The sequence below is a fragment of the Aspergillus neoniger genome (assembly GCF_003184625.1).
Source record: "Aspergillus neoniger CBS 115656 unplaced genomic scaffold BO87scaffold_37, whole genome shotgun sequence".
Classification (NCBI taxonomy): domain Eukaryota; kingdom Fungi; phylum Ascomycota; class Eurotiomycetes; order Eurotiales; family Aspergillaceae; genus Aspergillus; species Aspergillus neoniger.
The window spans coordinates 301,125-323,711 of record NW_020291165.1 but is presented as its reverse complement, the minus strand read 5'-3'; the positions used below and the strand labels follow the sequence as shown (position 1 = coordinate 323,711).

Below are 22,587 nucleotides of genomic sequence, written 5' to 3'. Positions count from 1 at the left end.
CACGTCCGCCAAGTTCCGATGACAGTCCATGAACTTCTCCACATCCCCGGACCGCGCGGCGATCTGCGACGCAGTAAAGTTCCGGAATACGCTCAGGATCATGTATAGTGTTGTGTCGGCGACGGCTTCGTCGGACGCGCCCGCCCCGTTCGTGTAGTATATTCCGCGGGCTGTGAGGGATGGGATGTGGACGTCGTTGTAGCCCGCGCCGGCGGAGGCGAAGATCTTTACGCTTGGTGGGAGGTGCGAGATGAGTGAGGTGTCCCATGGGGACATGGTTTTGCCGGAGGAGAAGTGCGGGCGGAGGAGGGCGGTGATGGGGCCGTATCTGGATTTCTAATTAGTGTATGTCTTGGGGGGAAAGAAGGGAGGGGGGTATATACTTGTTGGTTTTCAAAGCCTCGATAAAAGCTTCTCGAGTCGGGGAGGTGTCGCGGATGATGGTGAAGCGGGTGGAGAGGGGCCCGTTGTAGAGGTCGTGGTTGTAGGCGATGGGGTCGCCGAGGTGGAGGATTATTGGTTTGGTCATGGTGAATTGGTGGTGGTTGTGTATGATGTGGAGATATGATGTAGTGGTAGAGGAACTGAAAGATGAGATTTGGGATTGCAACATTATGTATGGTAGTTGTGAAGATATAGTCCTGCGGATAATTCTCCGATTCGACTCGGACTTGTTTCCTAGATGATGATCATCAGGGTTGAGGATGGTGTTTACCCCGACTTGCTTCTTGTTTCTTTTAGTGGAGAGTGGAGGTCCGGTGCTCGGGCTTAAGTTGTACATCTACTTTTACTTGCAGGTTTGAGTCTGTCCCAGCTAGCTGGGATATGTTCTATGCTCTTTCTTCTACTCAGCCTATACTTTCGTATAAAAGGTGTCAATATCCCAGGCCTCCTTATTACTAACACATTGATACTACTAATGCCCTATGAATTGGATTGTGGCTGCGTATTATGCTGCTCGATACAATTCTGCTCAGTTTCGCTGTGTAGATCAAATGCAGGGTGATAGGGCTTGCCCGTCTGCTATTTGGTGTGACAGCTTTTCCAGTGCAGGATATGTTCATAAAAATCCTGTAAGAAGGACTGATGGTGTAGATTATTAGCGTAGTAACACTGGCTGATAGCATATAGAACACCCAGGGCTATGAGAGGGCGTTTTCATTGCTCCTGAGTAGACTGCGAGCTTCGCCGAGTAGCAGGACATATATTGCAATGAAGAGTCATGAACCTTGTTCTGGTAACCAACAACTCCCAACCTCTGGATTGGTCGCCATTGATTGGGATCATTGCGATAATGACGCCTTTAAATGAGACTCTGGATTGTCTGGTTCTGTTACTTACCACTGAGACCTTCCTGAAGTGACCGGAACACCATGCTTCTGATGCTTAGGAACTCAATTGACATGCAAGACGTTCAATACCTTCTTGTTCCGCCAATTGTAGCTAGTTCTGCCGATGATTCAAGACAGCGATGGTTGAAGAGAACCAACTCGACCAGGTCCTCTGGTCTCTGCAAAGGGCCATCAGTGGCCGTTTCATACTTGCAATGTAGACACTGATGATGGTGACTCGAATTAGCTGGCAGGATTTCTTCTGCAGGTATATGGTAGAGTGATGTCGTGGTTCATTGTGTGAGACGGAAGGTAAGCATGGGGCTCATGTGTATCAGTCGAGCAGCTCGACCGAGATACTCGTAGGGGTGTATCAACGGAGTTATCATTCAATCCACATAGACTGTAGACAGAAGTTTCAATGACAATAGGTATCAGAGTAAAGTACAAATTGCATGACCGGCAGGGCTATATTACTAGGGCGAGGTTATGATTAGACGAGCATTCTCGAGGACAGCACATTACTCGTTCATCGGCATTGTGATCATAAAGCAGATGAGTATTAGGGAATGAAGAAGCAAGTAACCAGCAGAGCGATACAACAATCTGGATGAAACAAAAGTGCGACCGCTGCTATGGCTGCTGGTGTTCAGCAACAGGGGGACCCGGAAGCGGGAAGACCGAAAATGCGAAAAAGGGAAAAACAAAAAAGAATGACCTACGCAGGATTCGAACCTGCAATCTCTTGATCCGTAGTCAAGCGCCTTACCATTGGGCCAGCAGGCCTTGTTGTTGTAGTATTGGGAACGTTATGGCTATATAGCCCCTTGTAAATCTGCAACTGCAATATGGTAGTGTTCATGATCCTTGTGAAACACAACAATATTCATCGGTCGGAACTGCAACTATCGGTTCATTTGTCTGCTACTGCCTATTCTCGGCTTCATACAGGCTACCTTCATCATTTGTGAGCATTCACTACCCCAGAAACCCATCCCACCACGGTAGTCCTCAGCACAAGTGATCAGCATCAAGCAGTATATCCCCCATGAAGTCAACAACCCGCATCACCACCCTACACTACTACCAGTCAGACAGTGGCAACCAACTTGCAACAAAATTAGGTAGATACCGGCCCCTCCCCCCTAGCCGAACTCCACCTGAAGTACCCACGAAGTACCTCTGCAGTACCGACATAGCCACTTAGACCAGACCAGACCAGTCCCGTCCAGTCAAGGCAACAGTCCAGCTCAGCTCAACTTCAGCATTCCATGGGCGGTTGGGTTGCGGGGGTGCCAAGGATCCGGGGGGATGATCATGCAGCAACAACAACAACTAACCTTTCACAGCCCATTCCCACCACTTCTGACTGGTCAACGTCGGGCGGGGTAAGACGAAGTCTAGTACTACTGCAATCGCCAGAACAAAGCCACCGCTGCTTTTCCCATCCAATGATCGGGTGACCCAACCCCTCCCTCCATGACTGAACGGTGTTGTTTCTGTCCTCACGGATGTCATCCCTAGTTACGGATGGGTCGGAGGATGGCGACGAAAGCGAAACTTTAATCAATTGGTGGGATGGGAATCTGGGGTAACTTGTTGTGGCCCACTTTTGCCATGACGGGTTACGGGTACTACTTACTAGGTACCCATGGAGGTGAAGAGTGGGTGCTTAAGCTCTTGTGGGGGGAGTAGTCTGTGGATATACTAGATGTTATTGTTGATAAGGGATAGTTAGTATGAATTCATCGATGAAGAGACTCAACTTCACAAAGTAGGGGATGGTTAGATGAATGAATGTGATCAGACCACCACCGCAGACAGAATGTACTTCAGAGGTAGTACTGTGGTATGAGGACAGCCGCTGACGCAGCGTGGTGTGATCCAATGGGTTTGATGTAGATTACTTACTTACTTTACTGTGCTGGCTACTACCTAACTATCCCTGTCGCGTGTGCTGCATTATTGTGCAGCTGGTATTAATACACGGCAGACAGGCACCCAGAGACACACCACAGAAAGAGAGAGGGGATGATCACACGAGTGACAACCCTAGCCAACAGGTAATAAAACTAATGAAAAGAAACACAACAGGGATTAGAAATATCTGCCCCTCACTAATGATGCATCAAGTTATTGTAATTGTTTCTTGTATTTATGGTCATTCCTGGATGTGTTTGTAATTGTGTCTTTGTTAAATACATGATGAATGTTGGTTCCAATGCAACCCAAAACGCGTAAAACTCCCGTCATGTCATGATTCCATTCCCTCCTTGTTGCATATTCCATCCCGTGCCGTCCAAAGTACCTGACCCTAGAGGGTAACCCAAATAAAATAGGAAAAAAAAAAAAAAAAAAAGAAATGATGTGAAATGAATGGTCGGTAATAATGAGGATGTAGATCGCTGTCTCGGACAAGTCCCTTCCTCTATTTCGTGGCTTTCAAAGCACCAATAGCGGTAACCAGACACGCTCGCTCACTCGCTCGCTCGCGGAGGAGGTGGATTTATTTCAAGCGACGCATGTAGCGTAGCGTCAGATAGACCGCGCCCATCGTCGTGTAAGCGGCGCCCCCTGCAGCAATCCAGACCGGCTTGTGGACGCTAAACGAGGTCGAGATAAGCTGTGCCCTCCTCCTGCGCTTCTCTAAACGGGCTATTAGGATTTCTTCCTTCTTACCATACTCCTCCTGCTATGATGGATAACCTACCTGTAGTCAAGAATCTGTTTCTCAAAGTAGCCAGCTGCTGTCTAGAGTATGCACCGACAGACGAGCCCATAGACGAGAGACCTTGGATAGCAGGGGTCGACATCTTGAATAGTAGCTATTTTTGTAGTAGTTTCTTGATGATGGAAGAGTAGTTACAGCAGAGACAATGAGAAAACGAGATTTCTTGATCCTGATATTGATGAGAACAACAGGCGAGTTGGAAGGGTATCATCCCCTATTGTCTGGCCGGGTGACACAAGGTTTATATGCTCTTCCTCGTAACCCGGATGCGGGGTAGTCACCAGATGAGAAGCTGCAATACAGTAACAGCTGGCTCGACCTCTCTTCATCCCTGTCTTTGTTGATCCATGTCTCGTAGGTTACATTCTGGAGGGTGGTGATTGGAGGTCATCGTTGGGCCTGTCCGGTGTTGGCGCTCTCTCGCCCCTGGAACGGGCGTGAGCTATCACCAAGTACGGCATGCAATACCGACCAAGCGATCGAGTACTTCACAGGTACATCTGCCGCTGACTGGGCGCTTTTCGATGTGATAGGATGTTCTTCATCTGGGCTGGGATGAGGGTGGCGTTGTCAGTAATTAGGGCCTCGCTGCAGACCAAGGCAGAAGTACCGTGAAGGACTGTGTTGTAGCTCTACAGATCAGTCTATGCCAAGTAGGGACCTAGATGATTGCTGACTTGCACTGAGGAAGGAAACTATATTCGTCCGATTGAGTTCAATATATGACACCGAGATGGGATCTGTAGACACCGGTAGATAGACTTGCCGGTTTCATGAGAGGCGTTGAGTACCATGAACAGAGTCAGGCCGTAAGTTTGACCATGCCATGGCAGCAATGCTTGCATCTTGCCTACGGTAGGGTGTGTTTCCCCGCGATAAATGCAGACATATTGACGAGCACCGCGCGTGCAGATGGCCTGATGCGAAGCTCCCAGTGTAGATTCTTTCCTCGTATGTAGATGTATAAAGCAAACGACGATCACTTGGGATGGGACCATGTATGGCAACTGCCCCGGCGAAATTAACAGCATGCGAGTGGTGAATTTACTTCATTCCAGCCCCTTCCCCGCAACTGCAAAGCCATTGCACGCTGACGTCTTCACTTATGCAAGGATGGGATGAAAGTCTCATGTGTAATTTATGCCGCCACTCGACTGCATGATGCTTAGTAGAGAGCTCTCAGCTAGGTCTCCTTGGATTCATTGGGAGAACGGCTGAAATTTGCACCCTTAGAAAAGGCTTATCCATGTGTCGATATGTCTAAGTACTGCAAATTTAGGGAGCCCTAGAAACTTGCTACTCGACAGGAGTGTGTGTTTCTAGCAATCTTAGTAGGCAACTTGAATTTGTCACATGTGTATCCTCATAGTCTTTGCCTCTCACACAATTTCATGAGATATTGCTCATCTGTAATACACATGATGTATGCGACAGAAGCGTATGGAAGTATCCATAGCGTAAAGGGAGACTGAACCACACTTTGCTAAGAGATACAGTGAGCAAACCTGCATAACTGGCAACGACGAGACAGGTCTTGAAGGAGAGTCTGAACACTCTCATACTGATAGTTAGTAAAGCTTTGCGCTCGAATACCAGTGATAGGACTCAGAACCCTGGATTGGCTCCAGATGCAGTGATCTTTCCAACCTCTGCCATCGCTCCTCGGTTGAAAAAAAAAGGCTTTTTTGGTATGCCATAATAATTCCTGCATTGAGTACAGCTTTGTCTGTGAAAAGGACAAGCCAACGCCTATCAGGCAACTTCACTGCTTGATGTTCGAATGTCAAATCCATCATACACCAATGCCGCGATAAGATAGCATTCACGTGACCACCGTCCGTTTCAAACAAAGTTTGGCCGACCGTCAATCCTCTCTTCTCGCACACCATGGCTGCCCCGCCAAATGTGAGAACTTACACCAAAATAACAGGCACCCCCGACTATGATGATCCGACCTTCTGGGATACGAAGTTTGCCACTGGTCGGGACGTCGGGGAGTGGCTGAATTCGGGAGAAATGCTCATCGATGCGGTAGTATCTCACCTCGAGAGCCGCTCGGCAACGAACCCAAGAGTGCTCCATCTGGGGCCAGGCATCTCGAAGCTGGGAGTTAAACTTTGCGATGAATTCATTAAGCGCAACTGGGCCGGAAATGGCATCGTGGTGCGTGCTTGACGTGATGGCGCATTGAGCCATTGGAACATTACTTACTCATCTTTGCGATAGAACGTGGACTTTTCCGCCGAAGCCGTTCGCCTTGGGCAAGAGACAGAGAGCAAAAGGGATCCATCACATGCGATGGGCTGGGTGCAAGCTAACTTGCGGTCCTGGGCTGATGCCTCTAGGTTAGCTCTTTCCTCGCCCTTCGACGTCATCCTCGACAAAAGCACAAGCGATGCGATTGCAACTTCTACTCCCGTTACCTTCCCTTTACCCTCCGACGCAGCGAGTACATGCCCGATGGTAGAAGAGATTGTGGATAAACATGGAGCGATAGAGTTGTCTCCTGTCGAGCTATTGGGGCTACACCTCGCACCTCTGGTGCAGAAAGGGGCCCTCTGGGTCACTCTCTCCTACTCGACCATGCGTTTCGATAATCTGTCTCATATGGCCCAATACTGGACTGTCGTTTCCCGGACGCCTTTCAAAGCACCCCAAGGAGAGACTTCATCATTTGCTTACGCGCCTGAGGTTTTCCACTGGATGTATATCCTCCAACGGAAGTGAGATCCACTCCACACCATATAATTTGCGACTATTAATAGCTCGGATTACTGGATAGTGGCACAATGGCCACCGACAATGGAATCGGTTACCTACCACACGGAGCCATAAATAACGCTAGTGCGCGACCGGATGAAACTGGACGCGAGGAAGTGCTGGTATTTACAGTAAGTCGGGTGTTCACCGCCGAGCTCCTTTATACCTTTAGACAATTCGCAGTACACAGGTCTTTCGTAAAAGCCGAAAATGGGGCTTCACTCCAGTGCGGGAAACAATTGCCCAGTTAATAGTAGCACTTTGCATAGTTCGCGAGCAACCCATGATGACGGCAATCTATAGTATGTATTGCGCCCAACTTATGGACTCCTAGAAAGAAAGATGGCTCGAGCCTAAGTAGTTTTGAAGAATACAACGAGGCTTAATAAACAAGGGATGTGGCAGGGTGATTTTGACTTGGTAAAGACTATTGCGACTGGTAAATGCTATCATGTGAGTCGGGACAAACGTAACAAACAATTCGCGGTCAATTGCCCAAAGCCATACATTTGATCATAGTCGAAAGTTGCTGTTCCTAATCTCAATTTGCTCGAGCCAACTCTTCCTTCTCAGCAGGATCAAGCAGTCCCAGAGCTTCCCTTCTAGTCGGAGCCTTGGGATCAAAGAATGGCTTCTCCGCAAGCGCCGTGACTCTGGTACCGTGTCTAGGCTCGGAACCTTCATAGTCCCAGCTGGCATTGTGGATGGTAATACTATCATATGTCAGAACCTCTCGAGAGCTCATAAGATGCAAGTTACTGACCGGTTGTCCCATAGTGCGCTTGTCCCAGGGCTCCATTTGAAGCGAACCTGGATGTCAATGTTCTTCTCATATACATCGCACAAATATCCCAAGATAACATCACTTTCCGCCTTGTCGAGACCAACAATGCGGTCGGTCATGGCTCGGTTCACCCATAGCGCTTTCCAACCTGTGGCAGGGTGAACGCGGACAAGGGGATGCTCACGCTCGACGTATTTCGGGCCTTCTTCTGGGTGGGCGCGATCAAGATACGGGTGACTGGATCGGTAGATGGCTGTTTTACCATCGATCATCTTACGAAACGCAGGCGACAGCTTCTCATAGGCCGCGTAACCACTCGCCCAGAGTGTGTCTCCGCCGATGCTGGGAATGGTGTCGTTATGCAAATGTGTTACACCTGCAGGCTGACGTTCATGTACGAGATCAGTGTGCCAACGTGAGGCTCCTCCAGGGCGACGGAAGTTAGCAGGAGTCTCCGTTGCCTGCAGAGCTGGCCAGATGACTGTCACTCCGGCGACGCCAGGTACTTGAGGAACTTGTGGCTGGAAAAGGACGAGACTCAGTCAGTCCGCTAGATACTGACGTGTAGAAGCATAGTGGGCTTACATGGACTTCGATCTCGCCAAACCATTCGCCAAGCTCTTTCTGCTGCTGGGGAGAGATATCCTGGTCCCTGAAGAAGACAACGCTCCGTTCAGCGATCAACAAGCCCAGCTCATCCTTCTGCTGGTCCGTCAGGTCTTTCAATTGCAGTCCCACGATCTCCGTGCCAATGTGTCGGGTTAGATGGATGACCTCTTTGGCTGCAGACAAGAGTGCCTTCTTTTCTGGGTCCGCGCGGGTGCCTGGGTCCACATGGGCCCGGTCATGATCGCGGATCTTGTAGACGTCGTCTAGGTACAAAGGACGAGACGGCCTGTAAGGGTATCCCTCAGACAGGTCTATTCCCGCCTTCTCAAGGCGCTTTCGTGATGCTGGTGGAAGCGGAAGCGTTTGCTTCAAAGGTTCCGCAACATCAACTATTCTCGGGTCAATAGGAGCAGGAGCCATGATGATCCAATTGAACTATGAACTCCGACTACAATGTCTGTCATATCCGGTCCTACAGCGCTCTAGGGTGATATTTCTATGCAGAACTTATTGCATACCAAGATTATTTCCCCTCACCATCATTGTCGTGGTACGGGATCCGATCACATCATCACCACCCATCATTGCGTCTTCTGCATCCCACCACCAAGGAATTGGCAGATTGAACGGCTGTCGCGGCATCTCTCGCCTGTACCCCTCTTTTCTGTTGAGTATGCTCTTCTCGATGACTTCTTATCTCCGCTTATCCCAGTGGACAAGCCTGGCCATCCATTAACGGGGTCCCCGGAGAGCATCATCCCGGGATTCGATGGCCTCATCCCCTCTTCATAATTATTGATAAGCAACAGACGTACCACACGTTGCTGCAGGTTCCTCCTGGCTTGGAACTAGGTTATCGCTAGTAGCTCGGTTCGAGCTGTCTCAGATATGACAGGCTATGCCCAATCCTCGACTGGTAGCGTCGCTATTACACCACACTTGACTAACATAACGATATCGTCTGGCTCCATATTCCTTCGCAATTCATTAGGGACATATCAGACGGCTCGATCTCACTAGATGTCTCTTATGCCATACCATTGTGCTGTGAGTGGGACAGTATAACCAACAACCACCATGACTCGTGAAATCCAGCAAGTGGCCGTGATCGGTGCTGGCATTAGCGGTGTTGTCTCCGCGGCCCACCTTCTTGCGCACGGGATCGACGTCACAGTCTTTGAACGGAATCATGCAGCAGGTGGCGTTTGGTAATCCCTCCTCGTTCAGTGGTGTGTCGAGCAACCGGGATCTAACGACTCCATCAGGCTTCACGATGAAAGAAAACCACTGGAACCGAATTACCCCGCCATGAAGCCATCTATTTCGGAGAGACATCGAGACGAGGACCGCAGGCATGCTGATGCATTATCATTGGAGCACGCTCCACCAGGGTGCGTATCTTGATCTGCTTCCCGTACGATCGCTTACACTGTCAGGCCATGCTATGATGGACTCAAGAACAATGTGGCCACATCGCTGATGCGGGTTAAACTCAATGCCTGGCCAGAAGGAACGCCAGAGTTTGTCAGCCATACGGTGATGAAGGAGTACATCCAGGACACATCGAAGAAGGCTGGTGCTGAAAGCGTTACGTTATACAGCGCTCGAGTGACCAGGCTGCGCAAGGTGGATCGCAAGTGGGACGTTACGTGGTCGACGTTGAAGGAAACCACGCAATCAGGAGCATTGGAGGAACAGGAGGAGACTGCTGTAAGTTATACCATTCCAGGAGGAAGAAACTACTAATTCTTTTATCAATAGAAATTCGACGCGGTAATAGTCGCTTCCGGCCACTATCATGCACCTCGCGTTCCAGATACACCTGGGTTGTCCAAGGCGAAAGCACAGTGGCCGTCGCGCATAACTCACTCGAAGGGGTACAGAAACCCGAAACCTTACGCGGACAAGGTGCGCAACTTCTTTCGTCCCCGTGTTAGGCAATAAACAACTAATCACTATGTTAAGAATGTCTTGCTAATTGGAGGCGGGGTGTCCTCTACGGATCTTGCTCGAGAAATCGGTCCATTGGCCAAAAAAGTCTACCAAAGCACACGGAACGGTGAATTCGATATCTCATCCAGTGTGCTTCCGGAAAATGGTACAAGAATCAGCGAGATAGAACGATTTGAAATCGAGGCAAAGACTGCTGCAGATGACGAGGCTTTGCCGATCAAGGTACACCTGAAGTCAGGACAGACGCTCTGTGGAATTGATGCGATCATCATCTGTACCGGATACCATATCACGTTGCCTTTTCTGTCGGAATATCACGACGATGCGACACCAGCGGAGAAAGCGAGTGATACAGTCTTAGTGACTGACGGGACGCAGGTGCATAACCTACACAAAGACATCTTCTACATCCCAGATCCAACCCTGGCATTCGTGGGAGTCCCTTACTACACAGCGACGTTTACGCTGTTCGAATTCCAAGCGATAGCTGTAGCGAACGTTTTCGCCGGAATTGCAGAGCTACCAGCGGAGAGCGAAATGAAAGTCGAATACGCCCGTAGAATTAAGGAGAAGGGCAGTGGCAAGCGCTTCCACTCGTTGAAGGACATTGAAGAATTCTACGTGATTGACCTGCTGGAGTGGATTAACGGATACAGAGCCAAGTATGGACTCACTGCGATCGAAGCCCATTCGGACAATTGGCATCTGGCAAAAGCCGCGCAGAGGGAGAGAACCAATAAGCTGCTGGGGCTTGGCCGGAGACGAGACAGCGGCATCGGGGAGCTTCCGGTGTTGGAGATATGCAGCTAGACAAGCTATAGAACAGTTCGCATTTTAGTGTAGATGACACAATTAGACGCAGACATTGGTACTACTCTAGTGCACCAAATACAAGCTTATCAGGCGAGATCGGCATGTCCATGAGGGCTGTAGACATTTTAACCGGCCGGCATCGCACGCCTATGAACAGGGCACATCATCCGAGATCTGGATGACGAGCTCCGGAGGATGAATGAGCAACCACTCATCCTTCGCGGACCCGACATGCTTTGCTATCCCCGCACATCGGCAGACACGCTTGTTATCTTTCTTCCTCATCATTACATCTGACAGGATAAAGCCCCGCAGATATTGCGTGAATGTGGTGGATGATGATGCATTGGTCTGTGCGGTCCTGCGCCCATCAGATATGGCATCCAGACCATCTCATCAAGCCTTGCTATCAAGCTTAAATCAGGGATAAAAATGTGCGACTATCATGTGAGACAATATGCAGTGCAGCGGACTGTCAAAAATCCCCTGTACTCTCTGTGTCCCCCCGCCTCCTCTGCCGGTCTTCGTGAACCCAGATCACGACCGGAATAATCATGGCTCCATCGCCAGCTACGGTTGAAGAAAGGGCTGTTGACACATCCAGTGGCATTGTCCAGGCAAAGCCCAAACGGAAATGGGTTAGCTACATCTGGGATACTTTCGACAAGTCTCCTGAGGAGCGCAGACTGCTCTTTAAGCTGGATTCAGCTATCCTGACATTTGCGTCGCTTGGTAGGTGGCTCTCCATTAATTTCTGCTATTCGCAAGAAATATGCTAATATTTTGAGGAAGGGTATTTCATCAAGTATCTCGACCAAATCAACATCAACAATGCCTTCGTTTCCGGAATGTTCGTGTCACACAACTCAACCACATGGTCATGGTCAACCCACATTGACAAAATCGCAGGAAGGAAGACCTCGGTCTATATGGCAACCAGCTCAACTACATGCAAGCATGCTGGACAGTGGGCTATGTAATTGGTGAAATTCCAAGTAACATGCTTTTGACACGCATACGGCCTAGATATTGGATTCCGGCGATGGAGGTATGGTTGTCCATAAATTAGGAGAACTACGCTGACAATGTCTAGTTGCTATGGACTGTACTTACGTTTGCTCTATCGCGGAGTACCAATGCGACGCATTTTTATGTTTTGCGCTTCTTCATCGGTATGAGATTCCTCGTTGGCCTATCTTTGACTAACGCAATCAGGCCTTGCCGAGAGTGGTTTCTACCCCGGAATGCAGTACATCATTGGATCATGGTATCGAAAAGATGAGCTCGCAAAGCGATCATGTATCTTCCACACCAGCAGCGGAATTGCGAGTATGTTCTCTGGGTACCTGATGGACGCGGTGTACCATCTCGGCGGACGAGGAGGATTGAAGGGCTGGCAATGGTATGTTCAATTCGCTCCGACTACGCTCAATCAACTAACAAGACAGGCTCTTCTTGATCGACGGAATCATATCAATTCCAGTGGCCATCAGCGGCTTCTTCATCTTGCCGGATGTCCCGGAAATCTCAAGTCCGTTTTATCTGAGCGAGCAGGAAGTTAAGCTAGCGCAGAAACGGATGCAATTTGAAGGACGGAAAGACAGGGAGCCATACACGAAATCCAAACTGAAAAAGATCTTTTCGTCGTGGCATATCTACTTGCTCACGATCGTATACATGTGCGTTGGCAGCCCCTGCCCTCAATGAACATGACAAGCTAATAGTAGCCTAGAACGTTTAACAACGGAGCAGCAGGCAGTCAGCCCGTCTTTCAACAGTGTGTCACTCCCCCAAGTTCCCTGGATTACAGCTAAAGCTATCTTCGCAGATACCTTAAGGACTCTACCAACCCTGTATACTCTGTCGGCCAAATCAACGCCTACCCGACCACCACAAACGCTGTGCAGGTCGTCACAACCCTCATCTACGCATGTACGCACCATCCCTTTCCCCTGTTGACACAACCCACCCCAAGCACCGCTAACAATAATATCATCAGGGACATCCGACACAATTCTCCAAGGCCGACGCTGGCCCTGCATAATCATCGGAGCTGTACGCCCCCTCCCCCACCACCTCCCCTATCACACATCCCATTCACCACTAACATCAAAACCAAAAACCCAGTGCATAAACATAATCTGCTACGTCTCCCTAGCAGTCTGGAACATCCCCACAGGTTGGAAATGGACCTGCTACATCCTCTCCGGCGCAGGCTACGGCCTAAGCGGACTATGCATGGCGTACGCTACACCCATCCCATCCAATCCCTAACATCATCCCCACATAGACCCCCACTAACCCGACGAAATAATGTAAAGATGGGCCCACGAAATCTGCACGGACGACAACGAAGAGCGCGCGCTCGTAGTCGGCAGCATGAACGAAATGGCATACGTTTTCCAAGCATGGTTACCGCTGGTGGTGTGGCAGCAGGTGGATGCCCCACAGTACCGGAAGGGGTTTGTTACCGTGACGATTATGTCTGTTATTTTGATTATATCGACGGTGGTGACGTGGAGGTTGCAAGTTTGGGAGGGGAAGAGGTATGTTTTTTTTCTTTCATATTTTTTTTATTGAGTGGTGTGTGGGTGGATAGTTTGCTAATTGGTGGTTTCTGTAGGCCGAAAGTGGTTCAAGCTGAGGGGGCGCATGATAGTGGGAGAAGTGAGAGTGAGAGGGATGATTCTAGTCGTGATGATGGGCGTGTGGAAGGGATAGATGGGGGGCAGGTGCGGAAGGTTTAGTACTTCTCTTCAGTCAGTAACTGAGTAGTGTTGAAGTTGGGGGGTTACTACTAGTAGTACTACAAAGGAGTACTATATATATTTTGAGATAGTGGTAGGGAGTACGTGAGTTCTAGAACTGTGTTGCGAGGTTCAGTCAACACACTGCAGTCCTACTTTCTACTACTGAACGTAAAAGCAAATTGAATTGGATTTTTATTGAGTAGTATATCCAGCCTGCTTTCAATAGTAATTTCTGATTGTTAGGATACATTTCATCTTTATGGAGTGTCTTTTGTTAAATTTACACCGGGTCATGTACTATCTGGTACAAATGAGTGTGTTGTTGTTCGTGTCGCCAGAATTGCTAACTCCTTTACAGCGAATATAACATATGTTTTAGTAGGGCATTTTCCTGATATATTCTGTCTAGGGAGAGAATTCGACTAGATGCAAAGAATCTAGAAGAAACAATATTGGTAGCGCTACCTTACTACGAACTACATAATCACATAATGTTTCAGCCAAATTCTGTCTTCTACCAGATCTGGTCAAACGAATGACTGGTTATTTAGTGATTAATGTACACAAACGTCCAATCCATCACACCTTGATCCACAGTTACTGTCCAGTCCATGCCATCACCACGGCATTGTCGATGTCCTCAGTGGAATTATTGCATCAGCGCCAGATGATTCGAAGGTGCCGATTGTCGATCAAACCCCAAGGCTTACGCATGGACTTAGTAGGAAGCACCCGAGGCAGCGGGAGCACCACCAGCAGCGCCAGAAGGAGAGGGGCCGTTACCACCAGCGACGCCGGAAGGAGCAGCACCGGAAGGAGAGGGACCGTTGCCGCCAGCAATGCCGGAGGGAACAGCACCATTACCACCGAAAGAGCCGGAAGGGGAGGGACCGTTGCCACCAGCGACGCCAGAGGGAGCAGCACCGCCGAAAGAACCGGAAGGAGAGGGGCCGTTACCGCCAGCAACACCGGAGGGAGCAGCGCCACCGTTGCCACCGAAAGAGCTGGAGCCGGAGCCCTGCTCAGAGGGGGAGCCCTGCTCGGAAGAGCCCTGAGATCCCTCGGAGTCAAATCCCTGGGAGTCGGAACCCTGAGACTGGGAGCGCTCAGACTGGGAGCCCTGAGACTGAGAGTCCTGGGACTGGCCCTGGGACTGGGAGTCCTGGCCGCCGAAGCCACTCTGGCCCTGGCCCTGCTGGCCACCGAAGGAGCCAGAAGGAGAAGGACCGTTGCCTCCAGCAACACCGGAGGGAGCGACACCACCGAAGGAGCCGGAAGGAGAGGGGCCGTTGCCACCCGCGACGCCGGAGGGAGCAGCACCGTTGCCGCCGAAAGAGCCAGACTGGCCGGCCTGGCCACCGAAGGAGCCAGAAGGAGAGGGGCCGTTGCCACCCGCGACGCCGGAGGGAGCAGCACCACCGAAAGAACCGGAAGGAGCAGCGCCGTTGCCGCCAGCAACACCGGAGGGCGCGACACCACCGAAGTCACCTCCAGCAGCAGCGGAGCCGGTCGGGGCAGGGACGTTAGAGGCGGAAGCGGGGATTTCGAGCTGGCGTCTCTTGTGGCCGCGAGGAGCCCCGGAAGGAGCGGGGGCAGCGGAGCCAGTGGGAGGAGGCTGAGGAGCATCGCCCAGGCTCACGGTGGGAGCCTGGCCCTGTCCTCCGAAGCCCTGGCCCTGGCCCTGAGGAGCACCCGAGGGAAGGGGAAGGGGGGAACCGGAGGGAGCAGCACCCTGGAAGGAGGGAGCTCCGCTGGCCTGAACACCATTGGGAGCAGAGTCTTGCTGGGCGCCCATGGCCGGCAGGGCGGCAGCGTAACCGATAAGGCCAGCGAAAGCGATTCCGGTGAACTTCATCTTGAAAGGATAGAGAGTGATGGACTTGTAGTAGTAAGTGAGAAAAAAAGAAGACGAAATGAAGGTTCGAAGCACAGCTTCTTAAGGAATGGTAGTTGAGATCAAAGGAAAGAGAATTTGAGCTGAATGAAGGATGATTCTGGTTGGGAAAAGGGACGCTTTTATACGGCACTCTCGAAGCGCTGAGTCGGCCAAGACCCAGCGATGATCACCTCCATCCATCTGCTGCGATGCGTGAGAGGAACCAAGCATTCGTCATGCACTGTTGTCACCGAGCTCGGCCCGCCAGAATCTGAGACGTCGACTGTCAGCAATAGATCAGGTTATGCTGGAGATGCAAGAACCGCATAGATCGCCAGACCTGGCGCTTGTGGGGGTGGGAGAGTGGCTCAGGGGCAGGGCTGATGTAAAATAGGGTTTGGACGTACCTGCTGGGCTTCTGTGGGTCGGCTAAGCATGAAGCCAGTGGTTGGATCCGTGAGAAGGGAGGATGTAGTAGAAGATGCTATTGATGGAGAGGAAGAAATGGCAGGAAGTCACTCTGGCTGGCTGGAGCTGTGGCGGCGGCCCCACGTGCGCGGCTCGCCCTGAAGGCCGTCACGGGCCAGCCGACCCTCCAGCGTTTCATCTCCTCATCGCCTATTCAGAATAGCTGACTCGTCTCTCTCTCTCCCTCCTTGGCCCCTCTGCCGCTTGGAGGTGGCTTGATCCTGGCTGCGGCGGTTGATCTATTCGCGGTTCCGTCAAGAGTCCCATGGTAATGCTTTGTCTGGTTGCCTCTCTCCGCATCATACACCCACCCACACCCAGTCCACACATTCGGAAAGCCTCAAAAAGTGCCTCAGATCGTCGGTGGATGAATGCGACTGGTTGATATTCTCAGTTCAATGATAACCAGAATGCAACGGAGCTGACGTCCTCAATCAAGCTGTCCCCTGCCGCTGTGGCTGTTCCAAGTTAGTGGGTCAGTCCAGTCTCGACTCTTGACACTGACAGTCGACAGGTCGTAGTGCTAACTAAGCGGAAGGCTAGTCAGCTCTGGTGTGTTCTTGGGGGCCCAACGATGGCGGGTCCTTGACTCTACGTTATTTGGGTGGGTCCATCTCGAAGAACAGCAGCTGTGGTCAGTGTCTCTATGTGCAGCAAATTCCTCTTCCGCTTACAGATCATCGTGAAAGCTATAATCACGACGATGTGATAATCACTGTGGGGGATATTCATACCTATACCCTCACTTCCTATCCATCAGAAAAAAGTCGTTGTTATGAGGTCCTACATAATACCCCTCACTGGGAAAATTGTATTTGAACTCGGAACAGAGCTTTCCCCTTCAAACTTGGGGAGCCCATAATGTGGACCCATGGAATAGGGAAAGTAACAGCGATGGGACCCTGAGGACCCTAGAGTCTCTAGAGAAGGGTGGAAGTCTTCTCTGGCATCTGTCCATACCGGAAGTCTGTTAGGCTATCCCTGGTTTCCTGCATGGCAGGGTTGGAGGTGATGGAATAGCCAAGATGACGACAAATGGGGTCTGTACCAGTCGTCGCCCTCCCTAGCGAGCCACTATGAATGAAACGGACGGCTGTCTGGTTGTGGCATCTGTTCGTTTCAAGCCTTGGATTTGATAGCGCGTTGGAGCAGCTGGCGTGGCCCTATGCAGATCCCATGGGCTGCGTAAGCTGATTGGCCACCTGCCTGCACGGCCCATTTATCCGATCGGGATGTTTCACTTTATCTTCGCAACCCTCACAGTCGCCTCCTCACTGGCGGTCCACCTACTCCTACGTCGCTACCGGTTTCCGCGCGATCGGCAGGCTTGACGAAATCAGATAACTGACTCTTGACTCTCAATATTGGGCCTTGCCAGTATGGCTCCCACTGTTGCAGTGGTCTGCTGCTCATTTGACCTCCGGGGCAAAGGATTGGGAGCGAGTCGGCGTCCCGCAGCGGCCTCGTGGACTCCCCATGATTGCGAGTCAATGGGGCCAAAATGAAAAGGATTTGATACTATTGCAATGGGTATAACCCAGGAATCCATGTTGTTTTCATTATGTTTAGAAACCAATTGACGTCCATAGTGTCTATTTCTGTCACCCTTGAGACCCTAGGTGCGGGCCCTTTTCCACCCTTCAACTGTTTTGTGTCGGATCCGGCTTTTCCGGGCTTCTCCTTTTCCTGTCAATTGGTCCGTGCATCTGTCAATAAGGAAGCGCCATCATCGCAAGAAGGCTGGGGAATGGTGTTCCTTAGCAGTACAATCGATCATACCAGACTCCAATACGACTTGGTCTGCCAGATGACGCGGCCGCCACAGTAACCGCCCCTGGGGCTAAATCCCGCATGCAGCGCAACTTGATGATGACACACCGACGGATATTTTTATTACCCATCAAATACATCTAGGAGTCGCTCTGTATAGGCTCTGCACGCCTATTCCACAGACATGGTATGCGGTAGTGTGTTTTTCTCCTTTTTGCCAAGCAGGCAACGGAGAGAAGAGGACCGGAACAATTCATGTATGTGATAGCCCTGCATATGTGTCCCAATTGCAAGTGTGCCGGGATTCGGTCCTCATAGGCCACTTTTACCGCGACGGAAATTTCATCAAGGCCGGGAAATGCTTTCCGTCGTCCATACTACCAGGGTTGCTTGGCAGGAGGGTCCAGGTTGTGCGCCAACCGAAAGCAATATGTCCCTGGAAGGAGCCAGGGTCCATTGCAGACGCGTAAGTCTAATTGCTTGTAGTCTTGCAATTCTTGCCCTTTCATTCCGGCAGTCTGTGTGGTCATACACGCAAGTGTACCAACAAGCACGAATCCGTCTACCTCCTGGTCATCCCATCTCGCGTTACTGCATGGGCAATTGCCTGGTACACGAAAATCTGTCTCTTAATCCTCCTTACTCGCCTTGGAGCAATATCACTTTTTATGGGACTACTTCGGGTTTGACATGGCCCCCATTTCCTCTACAATATCAGATTGTAGCACCATACAGATCAGTTGCATGGGCTTGGGGCATGCTATCTTCCTGGGAGCCCGACACGGGACCTCAACGAGGACCAGTTCTCGAACGTGACATAAGCTGAAGAATGCAAAGTACAGAGAAAGCATTCAATGGTAAGTGACCAGTCAACTGGGTCCAATCAATCATCAATACCATTGGCATCAAAGTATCTATTTCCTGCAACGGGCTGATCTGATATATTGTAAAATCCAGATAGGTTCTGATGTCTCGATCTGTACCCTTGATAATCGAATTAGATCTGTTCTGACCCAGTTGGTACATACTCAGCACGCCACACATGAGTGAACTTGCAAGAGACAAGGGTGGTATTTGCGCTCCAACTTCCAGTTACGATACCGCCTGGGAATTTTGTTGCATACAAATCTGAACTGCCGACAACAGTATACTTTCATGTGTTTAGTAAACACATCAGCGGCTCGGAAAGTCTGCCTGAATCATGGGTCTTAGTGTGACGGTAGACTCGAGTGACAGCTTGTTGATCGGTATCAATCTCGATTCCACCACTCCCAGAGACAACAAGTACGTTTATATTAGGGAGATCCAAACATGGTTTTTGATTGACGGAAAACGATCCCTTTGAGGAGAGGTAGAACCCCGACGCGAAGAATAGAGTCTAAACACGGAACAACAGATCAACACCCAGGTCTAGATTGCGGAGAAGGCCATTCTTCCTGGTTATGAGCAGCATCCATTCCTTGATCCAGCAATAATCAGGTTATGAAATGGCAGTGGTGAGTGTATGGATGACATAAGTGATGGTGTGGCTGTTGAAGCGGGAAGTCCTGTGGCTGGCAGTCACACCATTGGCGGGCTCAGTTTCCCACCACTCTCTTTCCAAGTCGGGTTGCGTTCTGCTGCCAGGGTCTTGGAAAGTCTCATACTAGTAGCCGAGAGCTACGAGGGAAGCTTATTGGAATCTTTTCACCATCCCCTAAACACTCACTCGGTGTGAGTCTGGATATATCGGGTTCACGATATCAGTGCATCATCAGTGTGAAAATGTGATGTTACCCTTTGAGCAGTCTAGATTACCCCAGAGAGGGTTCCGGGAAATCCCACCAACCCCTGAAGAGCTTATCAGAAGCACTCGTGCTGTAGTCTGCTGCTTAATATACACAACGGCAATTATCACAGACATCATCTCACGATGTGTCATTTTGAGGTATTGGACTCACTACGCAACAAGAGCGGACAGAGGAAAAGTGTGAACATGAACACGGGAAGATGCCACTAACGCCTACTAAGGGGTTATTACTCTGGCCATCGTCAGTCATTAGAGCCACAAGCACCAGTAGTTCACACTGGGTCATGATACTGTATTGCCAGAGCGCGTGTAGAGAACGCGTAGGGAGCGCGCATTCACTATATCAACCCCCATGTATCTCGCTTAGCATGTCCACTGGCTCGCTAAGGGTTGGAATTAACTCTCGTCTGTTGTGATCGTATCTCTCATCTCCTTTCCATCATCATCATCTTCATCATCAACACATCTTCTACAAGCATCACTTTCAAACTATTTCGTTTACAAGGATACGCTGAGTTCGAACATCTGTTCATCAAATTGCGCTTCTGTATCAACGGTACTAGTAACAACGCTTCAAGTGCTACAGGAGACTCATCTAGTCAAGATGGCAGACACTCCAACAAACCTATCACCTGACAACAGTAGTCTCATAACCCATGCTCAGGATATGCTGTCCGCACTGCTGAAGGTCGAACAAGCAGTCGATGAAGCTGGCGCAGGTAAAAACAAACATCAAGACTTCACGAAATATGTATTGGGTGCAACCTCAAAGCTGGGATTCATTATCATGGCCGGCAAGATTGTCAGCGTCAACGGTCACCGGTTGGATGTGGCCGAAGTAGTGGCTGTTGCTAAGTACGTTGTTAGCATTCATGGACTCCCCGGGACGCACTCAACTAATTTGTTATCTTACCTTAGACATGGGGTGACGCCTGTCGTTTGCGATAATGGCACCGTTCGCCCCAAGATGCAGTCCAGTGTGGAATTCCTCCAGAAGCACCTCAAGGAGGGTAATACCGTCTATGGCGTCAACACTGGCTTCGGAGGAAGTGCCGACACGCGTTCCGACAACTATCGTGCGCTGCAAAAGGCACTGGTTCAGCATCACAATGCCGGTGTTCTTCTCCCTGCTGAGCAGGGGCTCGAAAGCACCCCCATCCAAGATCGCTTGAAGAAACACTCGATGCCCACTCCATATGTCAAGGCAGCCATGCTGGTCCGATGCAACAGTCTAATCAATGGGCATTCGGCAGTGCGACCAGTGGCCATTCGTCACATTCTTAAGTTGGCCGCTGCTGACTTCACGCCTGTTGTTCCGTTGCGCGGCTCCATTTCAGCTTCCGGTGACCTAACCCCTCTTGCGTACATCGCTGGGGCAATTGAAGGAAATCCCGACATTTTTGTGGACCTGGGACCAAAGCACAGCAATGTGATCCTCCCATCAGACGAAGCCCTCGCTAAGCTAAGCCTGAAGCCGATTTCTTTCTTTCCAAAAGAAGGTCTCGGACTGCTCAATGGAACTGCTTTCAGCGCTGGAGCCGCTAGTCTTGTGCTCTTCGAAGCCAGCCAACTGGCATTATTCGCTCAAGTTGCAACCGCCATGTGCACGGAGGCGTTGATCGGGAGCCGTCGTAACTTCCATCCATTCATCAGCAACACTCGTCCACACCCTGGACAGAAGGAAGTGGCACGCAACCTGTACGGCCTCCTCAAGGACTCCAAACTAGCCACTGATTCAAACCCCGAAGATGTTGGTCTTGCTCAGGATCGCTACGCAATCCGCACCACCCCGCAGTGGATCGGTCCACAGATCGAATCCTTGATTCTCGCAACACGCCAAGTGGAATGCGAATTGAACTCAACCACAGACAATCCTTTGATAGATACTGCTAATGGCGAGGTGCATCACGGAGGCAACTATCAGGCAGTTTCAATCACGTCTGCAATGGAGAAAGTCATGACCTGTATGCAAATGCTCGGGAAGATGATCTTCGCTCAATGCTCCGAACTGCTTAACCCAATGTTCAGCAAGGGTCTGCCTCCCAACCTCTGTTCCGACGATCCCAACTTGTCTTTCGCCTTCAAGGGTATCGATATCAACATGGCAGCGTACATGAGCGAACTGGGATACCTGGCTCACCCCGTCAGCAATTTCGTCCAATCCGCAGAAATGCACAACCAATCTCTCAACTCACTGGCTCTCCTCACGGCCCGCTACGCAGGTGACACCGTCGAGATCCTCTCGCTCATGATGGCAACACACATCTATGTGCTATGCCAGGCTCTCGACCTACGCACACTCCAACTCGAGTTCGAGAAATCCGCCAAGCCTTCCGTGGACGAGACAACAACAGCCATGTGCAAAGACGTGGTCCCTGAAGAACGTATCCCGCACATCAAAGACGAGATCTGGAAGGTCCTAATGCAACACTGGGGAAAGAACTCCAACCTCGGACTCGCCAGTCGCGCAGCAACTTCGACAACCCTGGCACTCGGCACCGTCCTGGATCTGATCACGATTGAGTGTGACGAAAGCAAGACTGCAGATATTCCAGGCAAGATGCTGCTTTGGCAGGAAGATGCCAAGTTTAAGCTGTGCGAGGAGTATGAGATGACGCGTGAAAAATACTTCCTCGACCCATCGACGCCCGACTATCTCTGCACCTCCTCCATCAAACTGTACAATTATGTACGCAAGACTCTCGAGGTCCCAATGCACAAGGGCGTCGTCGACCATCCAACTTTCTCACCTCCTCATGCGATTCCTAGCGAGAAACAGACGATTGGTACGCTCATCAGCACTATCTATGTCGATCTTCGCGAGGGGGACCTCATGCATACCCTAAAGGGCTGCTTTGAGGTCCCCGGGAATGACTTTCTGGGAAAGAACGATGAAGAATGAGGATGATAGCCAAGATTCTGATTTGAAGGGTAAGTTAAAGGGGGGTATGAT

General features: G+C 50.5%; 10 protein-coding genes and 1 non-coding gene across 11 annotated transcripts; 7 read left to right on the top strand and 4 right to left on the bottom strand.

Annotated features, from left to right (window-relative positions):
* Positions 1–529, bottom strand: BO87DRAFT_418993 (Formate/glycerate dehydrogenase catalytic domain-like protein; the record flags this gene model as incomplete). The annotated part of the gene is made up of 2 exons (XM_025626912.1): positions 1–328; positions 384–529. Coding segments are annotated over 2 exons (474 nt in total), but the record flags the coding sequence as incomplete, so codon positions are not given.
* Positions 530–1,293: 764 nt separating this feature from the next.
* On the top strand, positions 1,294–1,687 carry BO87DRAFT_379896 (uncharacterized protein). Its single transcript, XM_025624179.1, has one exon. The coding sequence runs from the start codon at positions 1,374–1,376 to the stop codon at positions 1,557–1,559; it is 186 nt and encodes a 61-aa protein (XP_025475942.1). The 5' UTR covers positions 1,294–1,373; the 3' UTR covers positions 1,560–1,687.
* Positions 1,688–2,045: 358 nt separating this feature from the next.
* On the bottom strand, positions 2,046–2,117 carry BO87DRAFT_t224. The gene has a single exon. It is a non-coding gene; the product is annotated as a tRNA-Arg (tRNA).
* A 1,542-nt stretch (positions 2,118–3,659) lies between these two features.
* BO87DRAFT_367204 (uncharacterized protein) lies at positions 3,660–4,167 on the bottom strand. Its single transcript, XM_025621877.1, has 2 exons — positions 4,042–4,167; positions 3,660–3,977 (listed from the first exon to the last, which is right to left on the bottom strand). Exons 1-2 carry the CDS (start codon positions 4,142–4,144, stop codon positions 3,838–3,840), a joined length of 243 nt encoding a protein of 80 aa, XP_025475941.1. The 5' UTR covers positions 4,145–4,167; the 3' UTR covers positions 3,660–3,837.
* A 1,782-nt stretch (positions 4,168–5,949) lies between these two features.
* BO87DRAFT_462325 (uncharacterized protein) lies at positions 5,950–7,160 on the top strand (the record flags this gene model as incomplete). Its single annotated transcript, XM_025629153.1, has 2 exons — positions 5,950–6,225; positions 6,289–7,160. 2 exons carry the CDS (start codon positions 5,950–5,952, stop codon positions 6,787–6,789), a joined length of 777 nt encoding a protein of 258 aa, XP_025475940.1. The 3' UTR covers positions 6,790–7,160.
* Positions 7,161–7,363: 203 nt separating this feature from the next.
* Positions 7,364–8,635, bottom strand: BO87DRAFT_462324 (TauD/TfdA dioxygenase family protein; the record flags this gene model as incomplete). Its single annotated transcript, XM_025629152.1, has 3 exons — positions 7,364–7,535; positions 7,586–8,127; positions 8,192–8,635. The coding sequence occupies 3 exons, from the start codon at positions 8,633–8,635 to the stop codon at positions 7,364–7,366; spliced, it is 1,158 nt and encodes a 385-aa protein (XP_025475939.1).
* Positions 8,636–8,681: 46 nt separating this feature from the next.
* Positions 8,682–9,150, top strand: BO87DRAFT_155933 (uncharacterized protein). Its single transcript, XM_025618207.1, has one exon. It carries the CDS (start codon positions 8,714–8,716, stop codon positions 9,005–9,007), a length of 294 nt encoding a protein of 97 aa, XP_025475938.1. The 5' UTR covers positions 8,682–8,713; the 3' UTR covers positions 9,008–9,150.
* A 142-nt stretch (positions 9,151–9,292) lies between these two features.
* BO87DRAFT_367195 (putative FAD dependent oxidoreductase) lies at positions 9,293–13,728 on the top strand (the record flags this gene model as incomplete). Its single annotated transcript, XM_025621876.1, has 17 exons — positions 9,293–9,423; positions 9,481–9,606; positions 9,652–9,925; positions 9,977–10,123; positions 10,181–10,957; positions 11,518–11,713; positions 11,774–11,831; positions 11,891–12,029; positions 12,075–12,153; positions 12,197–12,383; positions 12,430–12,660; positions 12,714–12,758; positions 12,810–12,913; positions 12,981–13,036; positions 13,109–13,224; positions 13,303–13,527; positions 13,605–13,728. The coding sequence occupies 17 exons, from the start codon at positions 9,293–9,295 to the stop codon at positions 13,726–13,728; spliced, it is 3,015 nt and encodes a 1,004-aa protein (XP_025475937.1).
* Positions 13,729–14,196: 468 nt separating this feature from the next.
* BO87DRAFT_155925 (uncharacterized protein) lies at positions 14,197–16,007 on the top strand. Its single transcript, XM_025618206.1, has one exon. The coding sequence runs from the start codon at positions 14,267–14,269 to the stop codon at positions 15,683–15,685; it is 1,419 nt and encodes a 472-aa protein (XP_025475936.1). The 5' UTR covers positions 14,197–14,266; the 3' UTR covers positions 15,686–16,007.
* A 2,046-nt stretch (positions 16,008–18,053) lies between these two features.
* BO87DRAFT_155898 (uncharacterized protein) lies at positions 18,054–19,060 on the top strand. Its single transcript, XM_025618205.1, has 2 exons — positions 18,054–18,702; positions 18,803–19,060. Exon 1 carries the CDS (start codon positions 18,204–18,206, stop codon positions 18,669–18,671), a length of 468 nt encoding a protein of 155 aa, XP_025475935.1. The 5' UTR covers positions 18,054–18,203; the 3' UTR covers positions 18,672–18,702; positions 18,803–19,060.
* Positions 19,061–20,238: 1,178 nt separating this feature from the next.
* BO87DRAFT_390205 (aromatic amino acid ammonia-lyase) lies at positions 20,239–22,536 on the top strand (the record flags this gene model as incomplete). The annotated part of the gene is made up of 2 exons (XM_025624921.1): positions 20,239–20,489; positions 20,553–22,536. The coding sequence occupies 2 exons, from the start codon at positions 20,239–20,241 to the stop codon at positions 22,534–22,536; spliced, it is 2,235 nt and encodes a 744-aa protein (XP_025475934.1).
* Positions 22,537–22,587: the final 51 nt, after the last annotated feature.

What these genes read in the sequence shown, in the direction of transcription:
- BO87DRAFT_155933 (XM_025618207.1), top strand. Translation starts at nt 8,714, where the DNA reads ATGCAGAACTTATTGCATACCAAGATTATTTCCCCTCACCATCATTGT.
- BO87DRAFT_379896 (XM_025624179.1), top strand. Translation starts at nt 1,374, where the DNA reads ATGCTTCTGATGCTTAGGAACTCAATTGACATGCAAGACGTTCAATAC.
- BO87DRAFT_155898 (XM_025618205.1), top strand. Translation starts at nt 18,204, where the DNA reads ATGCTTTCCGTCGTCCATACTACCAGGGTTGCTTGGCAGGAGGGTCCA.
- BO87DRAFT_367204 (XM_025621877.1), bottom strand. Translation starts at nt 4,144, where the DNA reads ATGTCGACCCCTGCTATCCAAGGTCTCTCGTCTATGGGCTCGTCTGTC. An exon ending in AAACAGATTCTTGACTACAG is followed by an intron (nt 3,978 to 4,041) that starts GTAGGTTATCCA and finishes TAGCCCGTTTAG; the next exon opens with AGAAGCGCAGGAGGAGGGCA.
- BO87DRAFT_155925 (XM_025618206.1), top strand. Translation starts at nt 14,267, where the DNA reads ATGACTGGTTATTTAGTGATTAATGTACACAAACGTCCAATCCATCAC.